The 17,519-nt window shown below is 41.3% G+C and overlaps 1 protein-coding gene across 1 annotated transcript in view; it reads left to right on the top strand.

Annotated features, from left to right (window-relative positions):
• LOC126285102 (synaptotagmin-7-like) overlaps nt 1–17,519 on the top strand; it is a 351,548-nt gene that overhangs the window by 303,429 nt on the left and 30,600 nt on the right. Inside the window, exon 6 of the mRNA XM_049984426.1 lies at nt 14,222–14,390. Coding sequence (XP_049840383.1) covers nt 14,222–14,390 — 169 coding nt within the window. The remainder of the gene's footprint in view (nt 1–14,221; nt 14,391–17,519) is intronic.

Raw genomic sequence — 17,519 nt, 5'->3', positions numbered from 1 at the left:
TTTGCATATGAAAAGAGATTAAAATGATTTTTAGCTTCTTCAATGAAAAATGTGAGGAATATCATACCACCGACATTTACAGACTGAAAATCATATTAAGGTTACAAATAATTGTGTAAGGCATTAGTATTGTGACTGGTATGAGTATTACATTCCTTACCTTCACTTCAAGTACAGCAGGAAACATAACGCAAACATAGGCATTCAACAGTAATACACGTTCGTATAAAGTTCCTTTCACAAGTCAGGGTCCATAGAAAAATGTAGTTTTCTGCCTTTATTGGTAACACAGATTTTAGTATGTATTATTTACCAGTGTTCAATAGCAACGTTCCATGAAATGATATGAGTTTGAATCAAATTTATAGCTCCCTTGACATCACAGGCTTGTGATACTATAGTCAGGAAGCAGAACAACGTCGCTAATTACTGGAAAGTTTAACAATTCATTTACTAAATATAACATGGAATTAATTGACTTTTCTCTTTCACCAAATCTAAGTCCATTCAGTGATATACCACAATAGAAATTAGCAATAGCTCTGCAGATAGAACAGCAAGTAATAGCAATGTGTTGTGTATTTATCAGTCCTGTTACCATTACACTTCGCAGAAACAGGGTTCTGAAGTCTGTCAATTAATGACAGAGGCTGTTCTGATTCCACGTATTAAGTACAACTATTCACTTTGTACCCTACGCAGCGTAACACACAGTACGTGGCCCAGAACCTTTATCTGAGCTGATTGCTAATTTCACTCTTCCTTTCTTACAGCTGGCATTCTCCTTCGTCTGCCAGCATTTGACAATGACACTTCAATGTACTTAGCTAACGGAAAGAGCTTCAATTAATACTGGACATAATTTCATAATGGAGTCTTTTGCACAGGGGCAGCATCTATTTCTTTTCCTGTCCTATCACTTGAGAGGAGATCGCAAATACTTTATACAGAAGAATGAACTGAAATATATCTTTGCTGAAGAGTTCGTCCACACTTAATGCATGATGCAACACATACCGTAATCTTTCTCAGGCCAACAGCCGAGTTTCTTACCAGTTCTTTCCTTTCTGTCGCATTAAACAAATTCCTTCATTACGTTCTTCTAGTACAACGTCTGTACATGTATTCACAACCAATATGTCTGCTCCGACTAATAACATTTCCTACCATTAGACACAAATATCTTCGTCCAATGTAATTATTCTTAAAGCCACATAATTCCAGTTCAGCTGTGTCTGTGTACTGCCAATATCCCTACAGTCTTTATTCCTTTGAAGGTGTTACTATCCTCTTTAGTCTGTCTGTTCCTATTCCATTTATAGAAACCAAAATTACTTCGAATTTTTGAATTTTATCCCATATCTCTCTGTCTCTCTCTGTCTGTCTGTCTCTCTCTCTCTCGCACACACACACACACACACACACACACACACACACACACACACACTCGCCCGCGCGCTCACACACAATCTGCTTTTCAGTGCTAGAACATAGTGTATGCAGCAGCACAATGGCATTTCCAAGTATCAGAAATAGTTGAACTATTATTTTCTTTTTTTGGTCATCAATCTACTGACTGGTTTGATGCGGCCCGCCACGAATTCCTTTCCTGTGCTAACCTCTTCGTCTCAGAGTAGCACATGCAACCTACGTCCTCAATTATTTGCTAGACGTATTCCAATCTCTGTCTTCCTCTACAGTTTTTGCCCTCTACAGTTCCCTTTAGTACCATGGAAGTTATTCCCTCATGTCTTAGCAGATGTCCTATCATCCTGTCCCTTCTCCTTATCAGTGTTTTCCACATGTTCCTTTCCTTTCCGATTCTGCGTAGAACCTCCTCATTCCTCACCTTATCAGTCCACCTAATTTTCAACATTCGTCTATAGCACCACATCTCAAATGCTTCGATTCTCTTCTGTTCTGGTTTTCCCACTGTCCATGTTTCACTACCATACAATGCTGTACTCCATACGTACATCCTCAGAAATTTCTTCCTCATATTAAGGCCAGTATTTGATATTAGTAGACTTCTCTTGGCCAGAAATGCCTTTTTTGCCATAGCGAGTCTGCGTTTGATGTCTTCCTTGCCCCGTCCGTCATTGGTTATTTTACTGCCTAGGTAGCAGAATTCCTTAACTTCATTGACTTCGTGACCATCAATCCTGATGTTAAGTTTCTCGCTTTTCTCATTTCTACTATTTCTCATTACCTTCGTCTTTCTCCGATTTACTCTCAAACCATACTGAGCACTCATTAGACTGTTCATTCCGTTCTGCAGATCATTTAATTCTTCTTCACTTTCACTCAGGATAGCAATGTCATCAGCGAATCGTATCATTGATATCCTTTCACCTTGTATTTTAATTCCACTCCTGAACCTTTCTTTTGTTTCCATCATTGCTTCCTCGATGTACAGGTTGAAGAGTAGGGGCGAAAGGATACAGCCTTGTCTTACTCCCTTCTTAATACGAGCAGTTCGTTCTTGATCGTCCACTCTTATTATTCCCTCTTGGTTGTTGTACATATTGTATATGACCCGTCTCTCCCTATAGCTTAGCCCTACTTTTTTCAGTATCTCGAACAGCTTGCACCATTTTATATGGTCGAACGCTTTTTCCAGGTCGACAAATCCTAAGAACGTGTCTTGATTTTTCTTTAGCCTTGCTTCCATTACTATCCGTAAAGTCAGAATTGCCTCCCTCGCGCCTTTGCTTTTCCTAAAGCCAAACCGATCGTCACCTAGCGCATTCTCAATTTTCTTTTCCATTCTTCTGTATATTATTCTTGTAAGCAGCTTCGATTGTGCGATAATTCTCGCACTTGTCAGCTCTTGCCGTCTTCGGAATAGTGTGGATGATGGTTTTCCGAATGTCAGATGGTATGTCGCCAGACTCATATATTCTACATACCAACGTGAATAGTCGTTTTGTTGCCACTTCCCCTAATGATTTTAGAAATTCTGATGGAATGTTATCTATCCCTTCTGCCTTATTTGACCGTAAGTCCTCCAAAGCTCTCTTAAATTCCGATTCTAATACTGGATCCCCTATCTCTTCTAAATCGACTCCTGTTTCTTCTTCTATCACATGAGAAATATCTTCACCCTCATAGAGGCTTTCAATGTATTCTTTCCACCTATCTACTCTCTCGTCTGCATTTAACAGTGGAATTCCCGTTGCACTCTTAATGTTACCACCGTTGCTTTTAATGTCACCAAAGGTTGTTTTGACTTTCCTGTATGCTGAGTCTGTCCTTCCCACAATCATATCGTTTTCGATGTCTTCATGTTCCTGCATCCATTTCGTCTTAGCTTCCCTGCACTTCCTATTTATTTCATTCCTCAGGGACTTGTATTTCTGTATTCCTGATTTTTTCGGAACATGTTTGTACTTCCCCCTTTCATCAAACAACTGAAGTATTTCTTCTGTTACCCATGGTTTCTTCGCAGCTACCTTCTTTGTACCTATGTTTTCCTTCCCAACTTCTGTAATGGCCCTTTTTAGAGATGTCCGTTCCTCTTCAACTGTGCTGCCTACTGCGCTAGTCCTTATTGCTGAATCTATAGCGTTAGAGAACTTCAACCGTATCTCGTCATTCCTTAGAACTTCCGTATCCCACTTCTTAGCGTATGATTCTTCCTGACTAATGTCTTGAACTTCAGCCTGGTCTTCATCACTTCTATATTGTGATCTGAGTCTATATCTGCTCCTGGGTACGCCTTACAATCCAGTATCTGATTTCGGAATCTCTGTCTGACCATGATGTAATCTAATTGAAATCTTCCCGTATCTTCCGGCCTTTTCCAAGTATACCTCCTCCTCTTCTGATTCTTGAACAGGGTATTCGCTATTACTAGCTGAAACTTGTTACACAACTCAATTAGTCTTTCTCCTCTTTCATTCATTGTCCCAAGCCCATATTCTCCTGTAACCTTTTCTTCTACTCCTTCCCCTACAACTGCATTCCAGTCGCCCATGACTATTAGATTTTCGTCCCCCTTTACATACTGCATTGCCCTTTCAATATCCTCATACACTTTCTCTATCTGTTCATCTTCAGCTTGCGACGTCGGCATGTATACCTGAACTATTGTTGTCGGCGTTAGTCTGCTGTCGATTCTGATTAGAACAACCCGGTCACTGAACTGTTCACAGTAACACACCCTCTGCCTTACCTTCCTATTCATAACGAATCCTATACCCGTTATACCATTTTCTGCTGCTGTTTATATTACCCGATACTCATCTGACCAGAAATCCTTGTCTTCCTTCCACTATTATTTACGCTGAGGCAAATTTTGTGTATCACATTTGGTAACGCTCAAACAACAGTAAAGTATACCAACAACACTACTTAACAGATCCTAGCATTACTCATTCAGAAAGTTGTGTCAATTGTTATTCAGATTGCTCTTGTGAATCTGTTATTTCATTCACATCTCAAGTAACTTTCAGCAGGAAAGGGAGATTAATTGCTATTTGTCTGTATATACGGCATATGCATTTATTATTGGTGGGATTTCAATATACGATACAAATATAATCTCAGCTGCCATATTCACATCATTCCAGATCACATCCATGTACACGACTATCCCCATCACTGAAACCATCAAAGTCGTCAAACTGTAATCAGAACAACAGAAATAAATTCCCAAATCCCATATAAGAGAACTAACAACCATTCTAAAATGAATCACAGAGCAAAACTATTTTTCATTTATGCGATTGCAGTCTTTCTCGGCGTATTCCATTGATGAAATCTTCTCGGGTTATCAGCCGAGTGGTGGCGTCGTCTTGTCGCAACGTTTCGATGAGTTTCGTACCCATCATCTTCTGGCGAAGATGATGGGTACGAAACTCATCGAAACGTTGCGACAAGACGACGCCACCACTCGGCTGATAACCCGAGAAGATTTCATCTATTTTTCATTTGACGACCAGTTTTACTCACAACCAGATGGACTTCCCACGGGGTTACCAGTCAATGAACTTACTCTGAAAACAAATTGTTTGAAACCATATAAGGGATAAAAGAATGTGGGATAGTAGTCTTTTGTCATTGCTCAGCAGATGATATCATTTGCCTCCTAGATGAAACACCCAGCAGCATCCACAAACTAATAAATACAGCCTAATCAAAACTAAAATTGACCATAGAAACAGATAATGTCAAGGAGCCAAATTTTTTTGACCTGACAGTACACAGACACAACCAAAACAATTTTTCATAACTGGGTAAGTCACCACCACTAGCAAAGCCACTCACAATAACTCAAACCACAGAATCACGCACAAACATGCTGGTTTCCACTATGTACGGTACATGTTGACTAAAACTCCCGTCAGTAAACCAAACTACAAAAATGAGCTATACATAACCAAACAAATATCTGTTGAGAAAGGACAGAATACAAACATACTCAAACTGAACGACACAATTTAAACAAAACTGAAAGATACACCTATCACAAACAGGTCTTAAATAGATCTTTACTAAAACACACACAACACACACAAACACACACACACACACACACACATGAACCCACATGTGTCACTGCATGGAATACAATAATGCTAACCATAACATCCTCAGTTGGAGATTTTCTATATAAATAACTTTCACCATTAAACTAATTACAGTGTTATGTGACAAGAAAAATACAAGTAAAGCGAAACACAGGACATTGCAAAAATTTTCACGAAGACTATATAAAAATGTTTATTTTCGAATTTGTGATAACTTTCCTTAAAAACTGGAAATTTGAATATGTACAGGTGTAAATTTTCCTGTTGTTCAGTGGAATGAGAATAAGAGTCCCACTCATGATGGTACAGCAAAGCTTTTCTAGGTAAAGGAAGAAAAAGTCTTCCTTTGCTCAAGAACGGTCTTACACAAACACAAGTTAACTGATTTATTATTTTAAAGTGAAACAAGTCTGCAGTTTTTCGCGAGCATGATTCTTCCTTCCAACTGAAACCACTCTTTAATGTTTTTGAAGACTGAGCTATCCATTCATTCTTCTTACGATATCACACTGCGTGTTTGCGACACGCAGAACCCATTTGGAAGTGCTGAATGACGCAATTCTCTTGTAATAAAATGAGTAATAACGAGTACCAGTTATTTACGTCTGTACTAAGCTATATACTGAAGTGTCTGGCGAAGGTGGAGACTGATCTTTTATCTGAAGAGGTCGAGTCTTTGTGTACCTAGCAAATGGGGAAGTAAGTGATGTGGAATGATCCTTCTTATGGACATTTTTATTTCTTCCGTTTTATGCACTCATGGATCGATGATTAATGTAAAATGTTTGTGATGGCTTCATTTGGCTAGTATCAGTTGGAGCCAGCAACAATCTTCAGCAACCTCAATTTTAGATATATGTATGTAAAGGTGTGTGTGTGTGTCCGGAACCACGCGACTGCTACGGTCGCAGGTTCGAATCCTGCCTCGGGCATGGATGTGTGTTATGTCCTTAGGTTAGTTAGGTTTGAGTAGTTCTAAGTTCTAGGGGACTGATGACGTAAGATGTTAAGTCCCATAGTGTTCAAAGCAATTTGAACCATTTGTGTGTGTGTGTGTGTGTGTGTGTGTGTGTGTGTGTGTGTGTGTGCGCGCGCGCGCGTGCGTGCGCACATGCCTGCACACGTGTGTGTGCGTGCGCACATGGCTGCACGCGTGTGTGTGCATGCACATTGTTCTTTGCTGGGACTATGGATCGAATATCCCATTCATTCATACTGTGGGGATGGTAAAGTGTCCAGTCTGTGATGAATGTATACAGAATGAGAAGAACTATATCTTAGCATTCATGGTTCTGCAAGACAAGACTGCGATATAAAATTGGCTTTACTGTTTCCAGTCGCTATATACGTCACGCTATATGAATGTCATTCTACTTTGGATAAGTTATTGGATACTTTTAAGGCATACAGATTGTTGGTAGGTTAGCTGCATGTTCCATAGGAGTCTTGCGCGATGTTTCATAATGTCGTGGAAAGGATAAATTTACCGTCTACTTAACACATTATATTTATCTTTGGTTCTTACTAATCATTTGTAAGTTAGCTCATGCAACACACAAAATTTAGTTGTCAGCGTAAATTAGTATGTTATTCTTTGGGATATGTAAGCCATAATTTACGAACATATATTATTCTATAGTATAGCAGGAGTTGACAGAAATAACGGTCACTTTAGCATCCATTAAAATTTAACTTACCTACCTCTTAGGCGTTTGATATTGTTAGATAAGTATCCAAATTTTCTTCAGTTGTTTTATTCAACAGTTATAGACATTGTTATTCCTTTGAAACTCCAATGTATTATTTAGCTTTCATTCCATTTCAGTAGTATAGCTATGTATGTTCTGGTCCACTATACCTCTGCTCATTAGGCTTCCTACATTCGGGGATGACCCCATCAATGACCTCGAACACAATGTCATCAAGATGGCGGATGGTGAGAAATTACAAAACCGAAATGGTAACGATGGGAAATTTTAAAATACAGGATTTTGAAAAATTCTAAATAATTCAAAAAAAAATCTGAGTTGTTACGTATCAGAAATACCACAGTTGCGATCAGCGTGTACTTTAAATATTATAGGACAACTAAATTATAACAGTAGAATCACATGCGTTTCATGCTTAGACTTTTCTTTATTTTGAGAGATAATTAAAATTTGGTGCAGAGACTCAGTTTTCTTTCATAATCAGACATCTATAATTATACTTGATTATTACGGTATCGATGTCAAAGATTTTAATCTTGAGTTATCGACCTCTTTCTTTGGCTATGTCATTTGCCACTGTCTTTCTCTATCATCACCGCCACTACCGTCATCACGATTTTTGGTGCTGACATTTCGTATTTCGTGGGCTGGACTCTTGCTTTGCAATTAAGATATGTAATTTGAGTGATATAACACATTACCACGTGTCGTCTAAATGCGCCATTATTAAAAAGGTTAGTTACGCCAAAGGGCTGCTAAATGTGATGGTGTATAAACTTAGTACTAATTGAGATCAAATGTAATAATCGAATCAGTAATAGCCATTAAACATCGCGGTGCTGCGTTTGCATGTAGAAATACTGGAAGTTTCACTCTTTACGTAATTTTCGGGAAAAATACTTTTGAACTTGAAGGAAAAATGGGATTGTTTGGACCATGGCCAAGGTGCCCTGAGTAAAGTGGGACCGAGAGTCAGCTAACTACTTCTGGTATGACAGATCTAGTAGAGGCCACTTATAGATAGAATCAGTTAACGTTTATAAATATCTGTAATATTGATAGAACGTTTCACTGACTGTTCTACAGAATAATGATCGAATGATTTAACAGTAAAGGAGAGTTCCGATTGGGTGCATGAGTGTTCGTCAAAGAATGCATGTATGCGTCACCCCTATAAATATGGCTATGGACATGAGAGATTATGGAAATATTCACAGGTTGTTGAGTTACACCTACTGTACATACACTGTGAAGAGCTGGACAGAGGGTCCTTCCCATTATACCAGATATCTTGGTTTTTCCCCGTTCAATTAGCGTACAAAGAATGGACAGCAGGGTTCCTAAAGGGCTTCTGTGCATGCTTAAATTAGCCTGATTTTGTCTTCGCGACCGCTGCTGGGGCATTAAGTAGGAGATTGTAACGAACAGCCAGATTCATGACTAAGAGTTTTTTCTTGAACGTATTTATATATGTTCAAGAAATACTGCTTTATATCTGTTCAATGTCCATAGCTCGTGGTCTCGCTGTAGCATTCTCGCTTCCCGAGCACGTGGTCCCAGGTTCAATTCCCGGCGTGGTCAGGGATTTTCACCTGCCCCGAGATGACTAAGTGTTGCCTAGGATCCCTACGCTCTCTCTAGAAGCATAGGACTTCGTTTCTATTTCGATATATATTCAATACGCTATATTATCTCATGCTGTGACGATTTCAGAAACTGGAGCAACATTTTAGGACTGTCACACTAATGTTTTATAATAGTCCTTTTTGGGTAGGGTAACTGCATTTCAAAATCTTAAACATGGCTTTAAATTCAGTAACTTTATGACAGTAAACCTGGAGAGACTGAAGGAAGTTGCAAGTAAAGGTTTATTGCGATTCCCTAGTATTCTACCAAATAACCATAGTTTGCCGTTGGCTTGCTCAGTTTCGTATCAAGACAATTTATTGTTTTACCCAAATACACTCCTGGAAATGGAAAAAAGAACACGTTGACACCGGTGTGTCAGACCAACCATACTTGCTCCGGACATTGTGAGAGGGCTGTACAAGCAATGATCACACGCACGGCACAGCGGACACACCAGGAACCGCGGTGTTGGCGTCGAATGGCGCTAGCTGCGCAGCATTTGTGCACCGCCGCCGTCAGTGTCGGCCAGTTTGCCGTGGCATACGGAGCTCTATCGCAGTCTTTAACACTGGCAGCATGCCGCGACAGCGTGGACGTGAACCGTATGTGCAGTTGACGGACTTTGAGCGAGGGCGTATAGTGGGCATGCGGGAGGCTGGGTGGACGTACCGCCGAATTGCTCAACACGTGGGGCGTGAGGTCTCCACATTACATCGATGTTGTCGCCAGTGGTCGGCGGAAGGTGACGTGCCCGTCGACCTGGGACCGGACCGCAGCGACGCACGGATACACGCCTAGACCGTAGGATCCTACGCAGTGCCGTAGGGGACCGCACCGCCACTTCCCAGCAAATTAGGGACACTTTTGCTCCTGGGGTATCGGCGAGGACAATTCGCAACCGTCTCCATGAAGTTGGGCTACGGTCCCGCACAACGTTAGGCCGTCTTTCGCTCACGCCCCAGCATCGTGCAGCCCGCCTCCAGTGGAGTCGCGACAGGCGTGAATGGAGGGACGAATGGAGACGTGTCGTCTTCAGCGATGAGAGTCGCTTCTGCCTTGGTGCCAATGATGGTCGTATGCGTGTTTGGCGCCGTGCAGGTGAGCGCCACAATCAGGACTGCATACGACCGAGGCACTCAGGGCCAACACCCGGCATCATGGTGTGGGGAGCGATCTCCTACACTGGCCGTAAACCTCTGGTGATCGTCGAGGGGACACTGGATAGTGCACGGTACATCCAAACCGTCATCGAACACATAGTTCTACCATTCCTAGACCGGCAAGGGAACTTGCTGTTCCAACAGGACAATGCACGTCCGCATGTATCCCGTGCCACCCAACGTGCTCTACAAGGTGTAAGTCAACTACCCTGGCCAGCAAGATCTCCGGATCTGTCCCCCATTGAGCATGTTTGGTACTGGATGAAGCGTCGTCTCACGCGGTCTGCACGTCCAGCACGAACGCTGGTCCAACTGAGGCGCCAGGTGGAAATGGCATGGCAAGCCGTTCCACAGGACTACATCCAGCATCTCTACGATCGTCTCCATGGGAGAATAGCAGCCTGCATTGCTGCGAAATGTGGATATACACTGTACTAGTGCCGACATTGTGCATGCTCTGTTGCCTGTGTCTATGTGCCTGTGGTTCTGTCAGTGTGATCATGTGATGTATCTGACCCCAGGAATGTGTCAATAAAGTTTCCCATTCCTGGGACAATGAATTCACGGTGTTCTTATTTCAATTTCCAGGAGTGTATTTGCAGGAGCCAACCGATCAAAATTGTGTACTTTCAGGATATTATACTTTCCTTTCTGACAAAAACAATATTTTACATCTGCGAACATTTAATGTAATTTCCCAGTCTTCGCAATTTTTTGAAAATTTATGAAGATTTGATTATTTGTACATTTCAATCAGTATATCTTCATAGATAACCAAATGATATGTGTAAAGTCATTAATTAGCGTCACGAAGAATACTGATCCTAACACATTTGCCTAGGTCATACCTGAACGTATTTCTACAGTTTGGTCAAGGAGCAACATTTGGTCACCGAGAATGGTGACAGGAACACCCCGGTTTACGTTATAGGCAGCCTGATTGACAGGGACAAATTCATGGTACAAGGAACACGACCATAACATCATGGAATCGTTCCCAGTCCGAGGTACACCCATGAAACGTAGAGGATTAATCATCTCATTATGTCGTCGGTGCAGTGTATGATTGTCATCATTCGGAAAGATGTACACTCCCTCAAGTTTCTGTGTCGTTTGGTTCACTGAAGACAAGCAACCTTAAGTGCTGGGAGACTGGCATACAATCAATCGCTAGCCACTACGATTAATGGCACAGAGCTGAAACAACTTGGAATAACGTACCTGTGTCTGAATATATGTGACATTGTCAGAACAGGAGAAAACGATCATAAACATATAATCAGATATAAAAATACAAATGTTTTAAAAAATTTCGTTAAAATCATTCCAAAAATTTTCAAAATATTCTATCTACTGTCTCAGTCATAGTCGCCATTAAAAAATTTTACAAAGTGATTACCAGCAACTTGACTAACACTTTCATATCACAAGCAGTAATATAAACGAATCTAGCAGTGCATATTCCATAAAAAAAAAAAATGGAAGTGTCGTGTGGCTAGCGCCTCCCGTCCGGTTGACCGTTCGCCTGGTGGAAGTCATTCGAGTTGACGCCACTTCAGCAACTTTCGTGTCAATGGGGATGAAATTATAATGATAAGGATAACACAACACCCAATCTCTGAGCGGAGAAAATCTCCGACCCAGCCGTGAATCGAACCCGGGCCGTTAGGTATGCCATTCCGTCGCGCTGACCACTCATTTACCAGGGGCGGACTGCATATCCCATAACATTGTTATTTTAGATCTTCTAATAAAATCTGTTACTTGCAGCCAACTTGTCTGTGCCAGCAACAGAAACAAAGAGCCTGTACAGTATCGTAAAATGGTTTATGCAGAGACGTTTCAAAGTATAAAACTTTTTATGGTGCTATACAAGCTCTTTGACTCAATTTCTATGAAAGATAGCATTACTGATACAACACGGATGATGGATCGGTATTGTACACTGCTACTTTCATTTACAATACATGTCGTTTGAAGATGATAGTTGACGTAAAAATATTGTTTATCAATTTGTAAAAAAATTTCCTGTTAAATGCGATTGAAACAATAAACGGAAATTTCATTAAAATTCTAATAATTTCTATAGAATTTTTTTCTAAATTCGTATAAGTTTATGTTTGAGTATCTGTATCTGCCATTCAAGCTCAGTTCCAATCAGTCGCATGCTGGGTTAGTGTCTTTTATTTGCCATAGGTGGCTTTTTATGTAATATGTTTCAACGCCTGTGGGAAATTTAATAATTTATTCTTACTACTACGTTGTCAAATGCACCGTATGTAAATTTTCTTTTATCCCTTTTTTCCCGTATTGCACATTTAATGGCTTGCTGTACCCGTTCATTAAAGCAAGACGTTTAAGTGAGGGACATACTATTATTCTTCAAGCACTTTCTCTGTAAGCAGTTGGTCTTTCTATTCATTTGCAGCAGTTCTACACCTTTTCCTGTGCTAGCAAATTCACATGTACGTGACTGCTATATCTAATATCCACTAATATCTATTATCAAATCGAGTCTCTCTCTAGATCTTCTATTTTTATCCCATTGCGTTGTCTTCAGCGCCTTGTTAACTATTTCTGTATTCTGAAACCGGTTCTCTAGTAATCTGCCCCTTCTTGTGGTACTAGACTTCCATTGCCTCATTACCGCAACTCACAAGCAATTCCTTTTAGCGCTACTTTATTTAGTAACTGAGCTGCCCTACTAATTTTTATCATTCTACAATTTTAGCACTTGGTACGTGCTTCTCATTTATTCTTCTCCAGATGTCCACTGATGCCCGTTCACTCCCTTACAAGAATGAGCTCCAGACATACACTCCCATGGAACTTCTTCCCGATTTCCATTCCAATGTAAGATACGAGTAGTGTTCTTTTGTAGAAGAAAGCTTTACTTTCCTGACCCAATTAGTCTGTGCAGTCCTTCTTCCTTCAGACATCCTGGTAAATCGTAGTTTTTAATTAGGAAATTTCCTTAAAGACTCACCGAAGAAGTGCTTAGCACACTGGATTCTCATTCAGGAGAAAGACGATATGAGTCCCCTAACGGCGTATTAGAATTTCGTGGTAGCCCTAAATCACTTAAGGCAGTTGCTAGTATGCTTCCTTTGGGGGCAACATGGCTGATTTCCTTACACATCATTCCTTACTCCTAGCCCTTGCTCCTGTGCCTCGAATGAACTCGCTGTCGACACGTCGTTGAATACTGTTCTTTCTTCTTCCTTAATTCTTCCGAAAATAATAATATTGTGTCAGTATCAGTTTCAGCGATAAGCATGTCGTCATCTCCGTTGTACTACCCACCACCTTCACCTTTGTTTTTCTTTACGTTATATTCTGTTCTAATTACTTCTACTTTCAACAGGTCTCCCAAGTCGTCCCTACACCTAATAACATTGTAAGCCAATTAAAACTGGCCCATAGAATACTGCACACACCTTCAGACAGGCAACCCAACTTACATTGACCGTTTTGAGTGCGAATAATGGAAGTTGTGTGGCCTATAGATAAGATTTGATTTGACGCCCCCCCCCCACCCCTCCCTCTCCACTTGTACAAGCGCTACGATACCTAGAAACCTTAACTTGTCTGTTGTACATTTCCCAGTTTTCCTTCGCTTACTTGATATCTTCTTCGTGGTATACGTTGTAAAGCACTAATATCAGTCATAAAGAAATAAAGGTGTGTGCCGATTGTCAATGTATATAGGTCCGAACTCAGACATGATATAAAATAAAATAGATAAAATAAGAAAAATTCACTCCACCTCTAGATGGTGTGCTGAGGAAGCTACTTCCGCATTTTACTGTCGGTTGTACATATTAACAACATCTGAGAAGAAGCTAAAATTAGCAAATGTCGCTAATAGTATCATCGCCATCAGTTACCTTAGTCTCTTGGTGATGTGGACTCTTTGAAGTGATATGCATAGTGGAATCCCAAGATGTTCCTCCATTTCTGCCGATCTACACCTTTCTTCGAGCGACATGACCAGACCAGTGCGATGAATAAATATGAAACCTTGCCAGCCCAGTTTAAGACGTCGAAAAGGTTCTGGTCTCTACGTTCCATTTCGTATGTACAGTCTGACCCAATTAGACATACTCTGTAACTCTTTGCTGTTGTGTACTTCCAACCTAGTTTTCATTACCTCGTGGTTTACTGTGACTAGAGGACCTGTGACGCGTTTCAGGTGGACTTGTCAGAGAAGCCATCGTTCTGGAAGGCGTTGAAGCCGCCGGCCAAGGACAAGTGTGGGGAGCTGCTGACGTCCCTGTGCTACCACCCCAGTAACAGCATCCTCACCCTCACTCTACTCAAGGCTCGCAACCTCAAAGCCAAGGATATCAACGGAAAGTCAGGTAAGAGTTCTCAGTGTACCTTAGTTTCACAAAGAGTGAGGTTGCATGTAGTATCCCATCACTTTAATCGTGTACTTTATGGCTTGAATTCCTTCAGATTTATATGTTTTGGATTTAAGTAGTTCTCAGTGGAAGATACATGATTAGTGTTTCAGAGTTTCACTGAAAATCAAGCAAGACAGATTAGTGCTACCATAGACTGTCTATGAACCGTACACTAGCAGATGCAGATATTCTGAAGTGCTGTGGTGTTTGTCATTAGCGTTCATAGGCCCTTTCTGTTTGCACAGGGTGATACCGTGATGATACTACAAACTTTCAGGGATAATGGAGAATGGTAAATTTATCAGTTGGAAGCAGGAGACCCTGATCAGGAAATGACAGAGTCGAAAGAGAAAAATTAAAATTGTTCTGATACCTCTGACAGTGGAATACATGCACCGGTACTGTTGTTTCTAAGACTACAAGATAGACAGATTTCAGAGATAGTAGAATGGACCGGAACAAGAAAAAATTGTCGAGTGAAAATGGACTCTGAAGTGGATACCTTAATCGCAACTATGGAACACGTCACTTACATTGAACAAGGGCCTATATCCCTTAAGGTATACATTTTAAAGCCCGTATTTGTTTCTTGTTTCGGTCCTTATTAGTACCCCAAAAATATAGAAACCCGACGCTTGCAGCCGAAGAGGTATTTCACAGTGTCGAAAATGAGCAACTACTCATAGCTCGTAAAGTATGTGTTATAGAGCATATGTTTGCTACACATATTTTCTTGTTTTCGTGGAGACAGGTATTACAACCTCTGAAAGTTTCCTTTCCTAAAGTCTTAGCAATAACAGTACCGAGACATGCATTCCACTATCAGAGGTATCAAAACGATATTCCCTTATACATTTCGACAAGGTCTCCTTATCTCAATTTGATGTATATAGCGATCAAACTATTTCCGTTTGAGATCGTTGCTGCAGGGCACACGCAACGTGGCGCGATTCCGATGCGGTTGTATAAGAACTGATATATAGGCAAGGGATTACTGTCGCATTCGTTTCTTTTCTACAAGCATGCAGTAAATGCGGAAACGTGAACCATGACGACGTGGTTATAAAATATGTCCAGACAGGGCTAACGTTCATTTCTTGGCTGTCGAAAGTAGACATCCATCGGAGAATGAAGATGTCTATGGGACAGAATGTGTGTCGAAAACCAACCACCGTTGTGGAATGGTGCACAAGATTTTGCGTTGGTGGCTGTTGAAGTGATGCTCACCCTATATTGCGATTACCGGAACAAACTGATGATTAATTTCAAGTAATCTGATATCTCCATCGTAGGGGAACGGTACTGCGCGACACTGGAGAGATCGCGGCGTGCAATTAAAGCTAAACGTCCAGGGAAACTGCAATAAGGAGTGTGCTGCTTCATGATAACGCAAGTCTTCATACCGCAAATGTAGTAACGCAGAACTTACGTCAACTGAAGTGGGACACAGACGAGAACTCTCCCTATTCTATTGATTCCTCTCCATGAGATTCACGCCTTCAGCCCCTTAAAAGAGCGCTTGAAGGGTCCCCGATTCCTGTCGGATTAGGATGATTTGCAGCAGGACGTGATGCTCCACTAAACGGATATCTTCAAGTAGTTGCGTCGATGGAATGATTGTCTCAGCCCTGACGGCGAGTTTGCATGATAGTCATATAGATTCCGGACTGAATGGCTTTCGAACGGAAACCTTTTGATTGCGCAAATTACACATACTCCTTCTTCATCATCCCTGAAAGTTTGTAACATCATCATGCAATAACCCTATATATCGACATAATCTTATTCAACAATGACTGTTTAAATATGTCATGAGGAAAATAATCAAAAATTAAACTTGAAGGAAATATTTTGACCGCCGTTGGTCCAATTTTGAAACCCAAAGCTCCAATGATTCTGCTTCGCAAGGGTTAGAAAGTTCTTAGTAGGTTTTCGGTGGAATGTGACACCAAAGCTTACTCACTGCACACACGTTTCCCGTAAATTACGGACTGCTGACACAGAACCAGTGCCTAATGGCGTCCCATTTATGATACCTCGGCATCAGTTAAATTTTATATCCAAGACATCAACGTGAATTAGCTGTCATCACTTCAAAGCACTGTTGCACGATTCTGTCTTTGTGCCATGGGCTGGTATCCTGCTGGAAGATGACAGATGGTCCGCAAATTTTTCGTATCGTCTGCAGCTGTCGTGGTGCCTTAGATTAATAACACAAATTCTTTACAAGCCCAGGTGAATGTAGCATATTTCCCAGCGTGAGTCCGCGGAGTGGTACATCTTCTGAGTAGTCATTTGACGGGATGACGACGTCCCCATATACAACCGTCGTCCTGGTGTAACAGAACAGGATGAAATTAGGGTTTAACGTCCCGGCAACAACGAGATCATTAGAGACGGAGCACGGGGTCGAATTGGGGAGGGATGGGGAAGGAAAGCAGCCGTACGCTTTCGAAGGAACTATATCCCGACATTTGCCTTTAGCTCATTAGAGTGAAGACAGGAAAACCTAAATCAGGTTGGTCGGACGAGAGTTTGAGCCGTCGTTCTTCCGAATGTGAGTCCAGTGTGCTAAACAATGTGCTACAACGCTCGATGTCATGGAACAAGGAACGTCATGCATCTGATAAGGCAACACCTGTGGGTCATCTACATCGGAGTCCAATGTTCAACAATGTGCGCCGAAGGCTGCGTCCTGAAACACTTGTGTCGGCGCCGGTATTGTACACTGCCGTCATACCTGTCACAGATTGATGTCTGTATTGTTTCACAGAGCCAACACGCCTCCGACCTGCACTTTCTGTAACGAGATGTAGACCACCAACACTTTTTCATATTTTCTGGGTACCCTCGATGTTCACGACAGTAGTACGCCAATAGTTGACAGTTCTGCTCCGAGATGCACGTTCCCACGTGCGAGGCCATAAGGAACTCGTGTACGATGTTGTATCTTCCCATTTTCTGCTCTTATCACACTTAGAATAATGTCCTATTTGTTTCTGCTCCTCCTATACTGGGTGGTTCATTGATAGTGACCGGGCCAAATATCTCACGAAATAAGTATCAAACGAAAAAAACTACAAA

The sequence above is a fragment of the Schistocerca gregaria genome, chromosome 8 (assembly GCF_023897955.1).
Source record: "Schistocerca gregaria isolate iqSchGreg1 chromosome 8, iqSchGreg1.2, whole genome shotgun sequence".
Classification (NCBI taxonomy): domain Eukaryota; kingdom Metazoa; phylum Arthropoda; class Insecta; order Orthoptera; family Acrididae; genus Schistocerca; species Schistocerca gregaria.
Note: the sequence above shows the minus strand (reverse complement) of the source record. Positions and strands in the feature narration are given on the sequence as shown.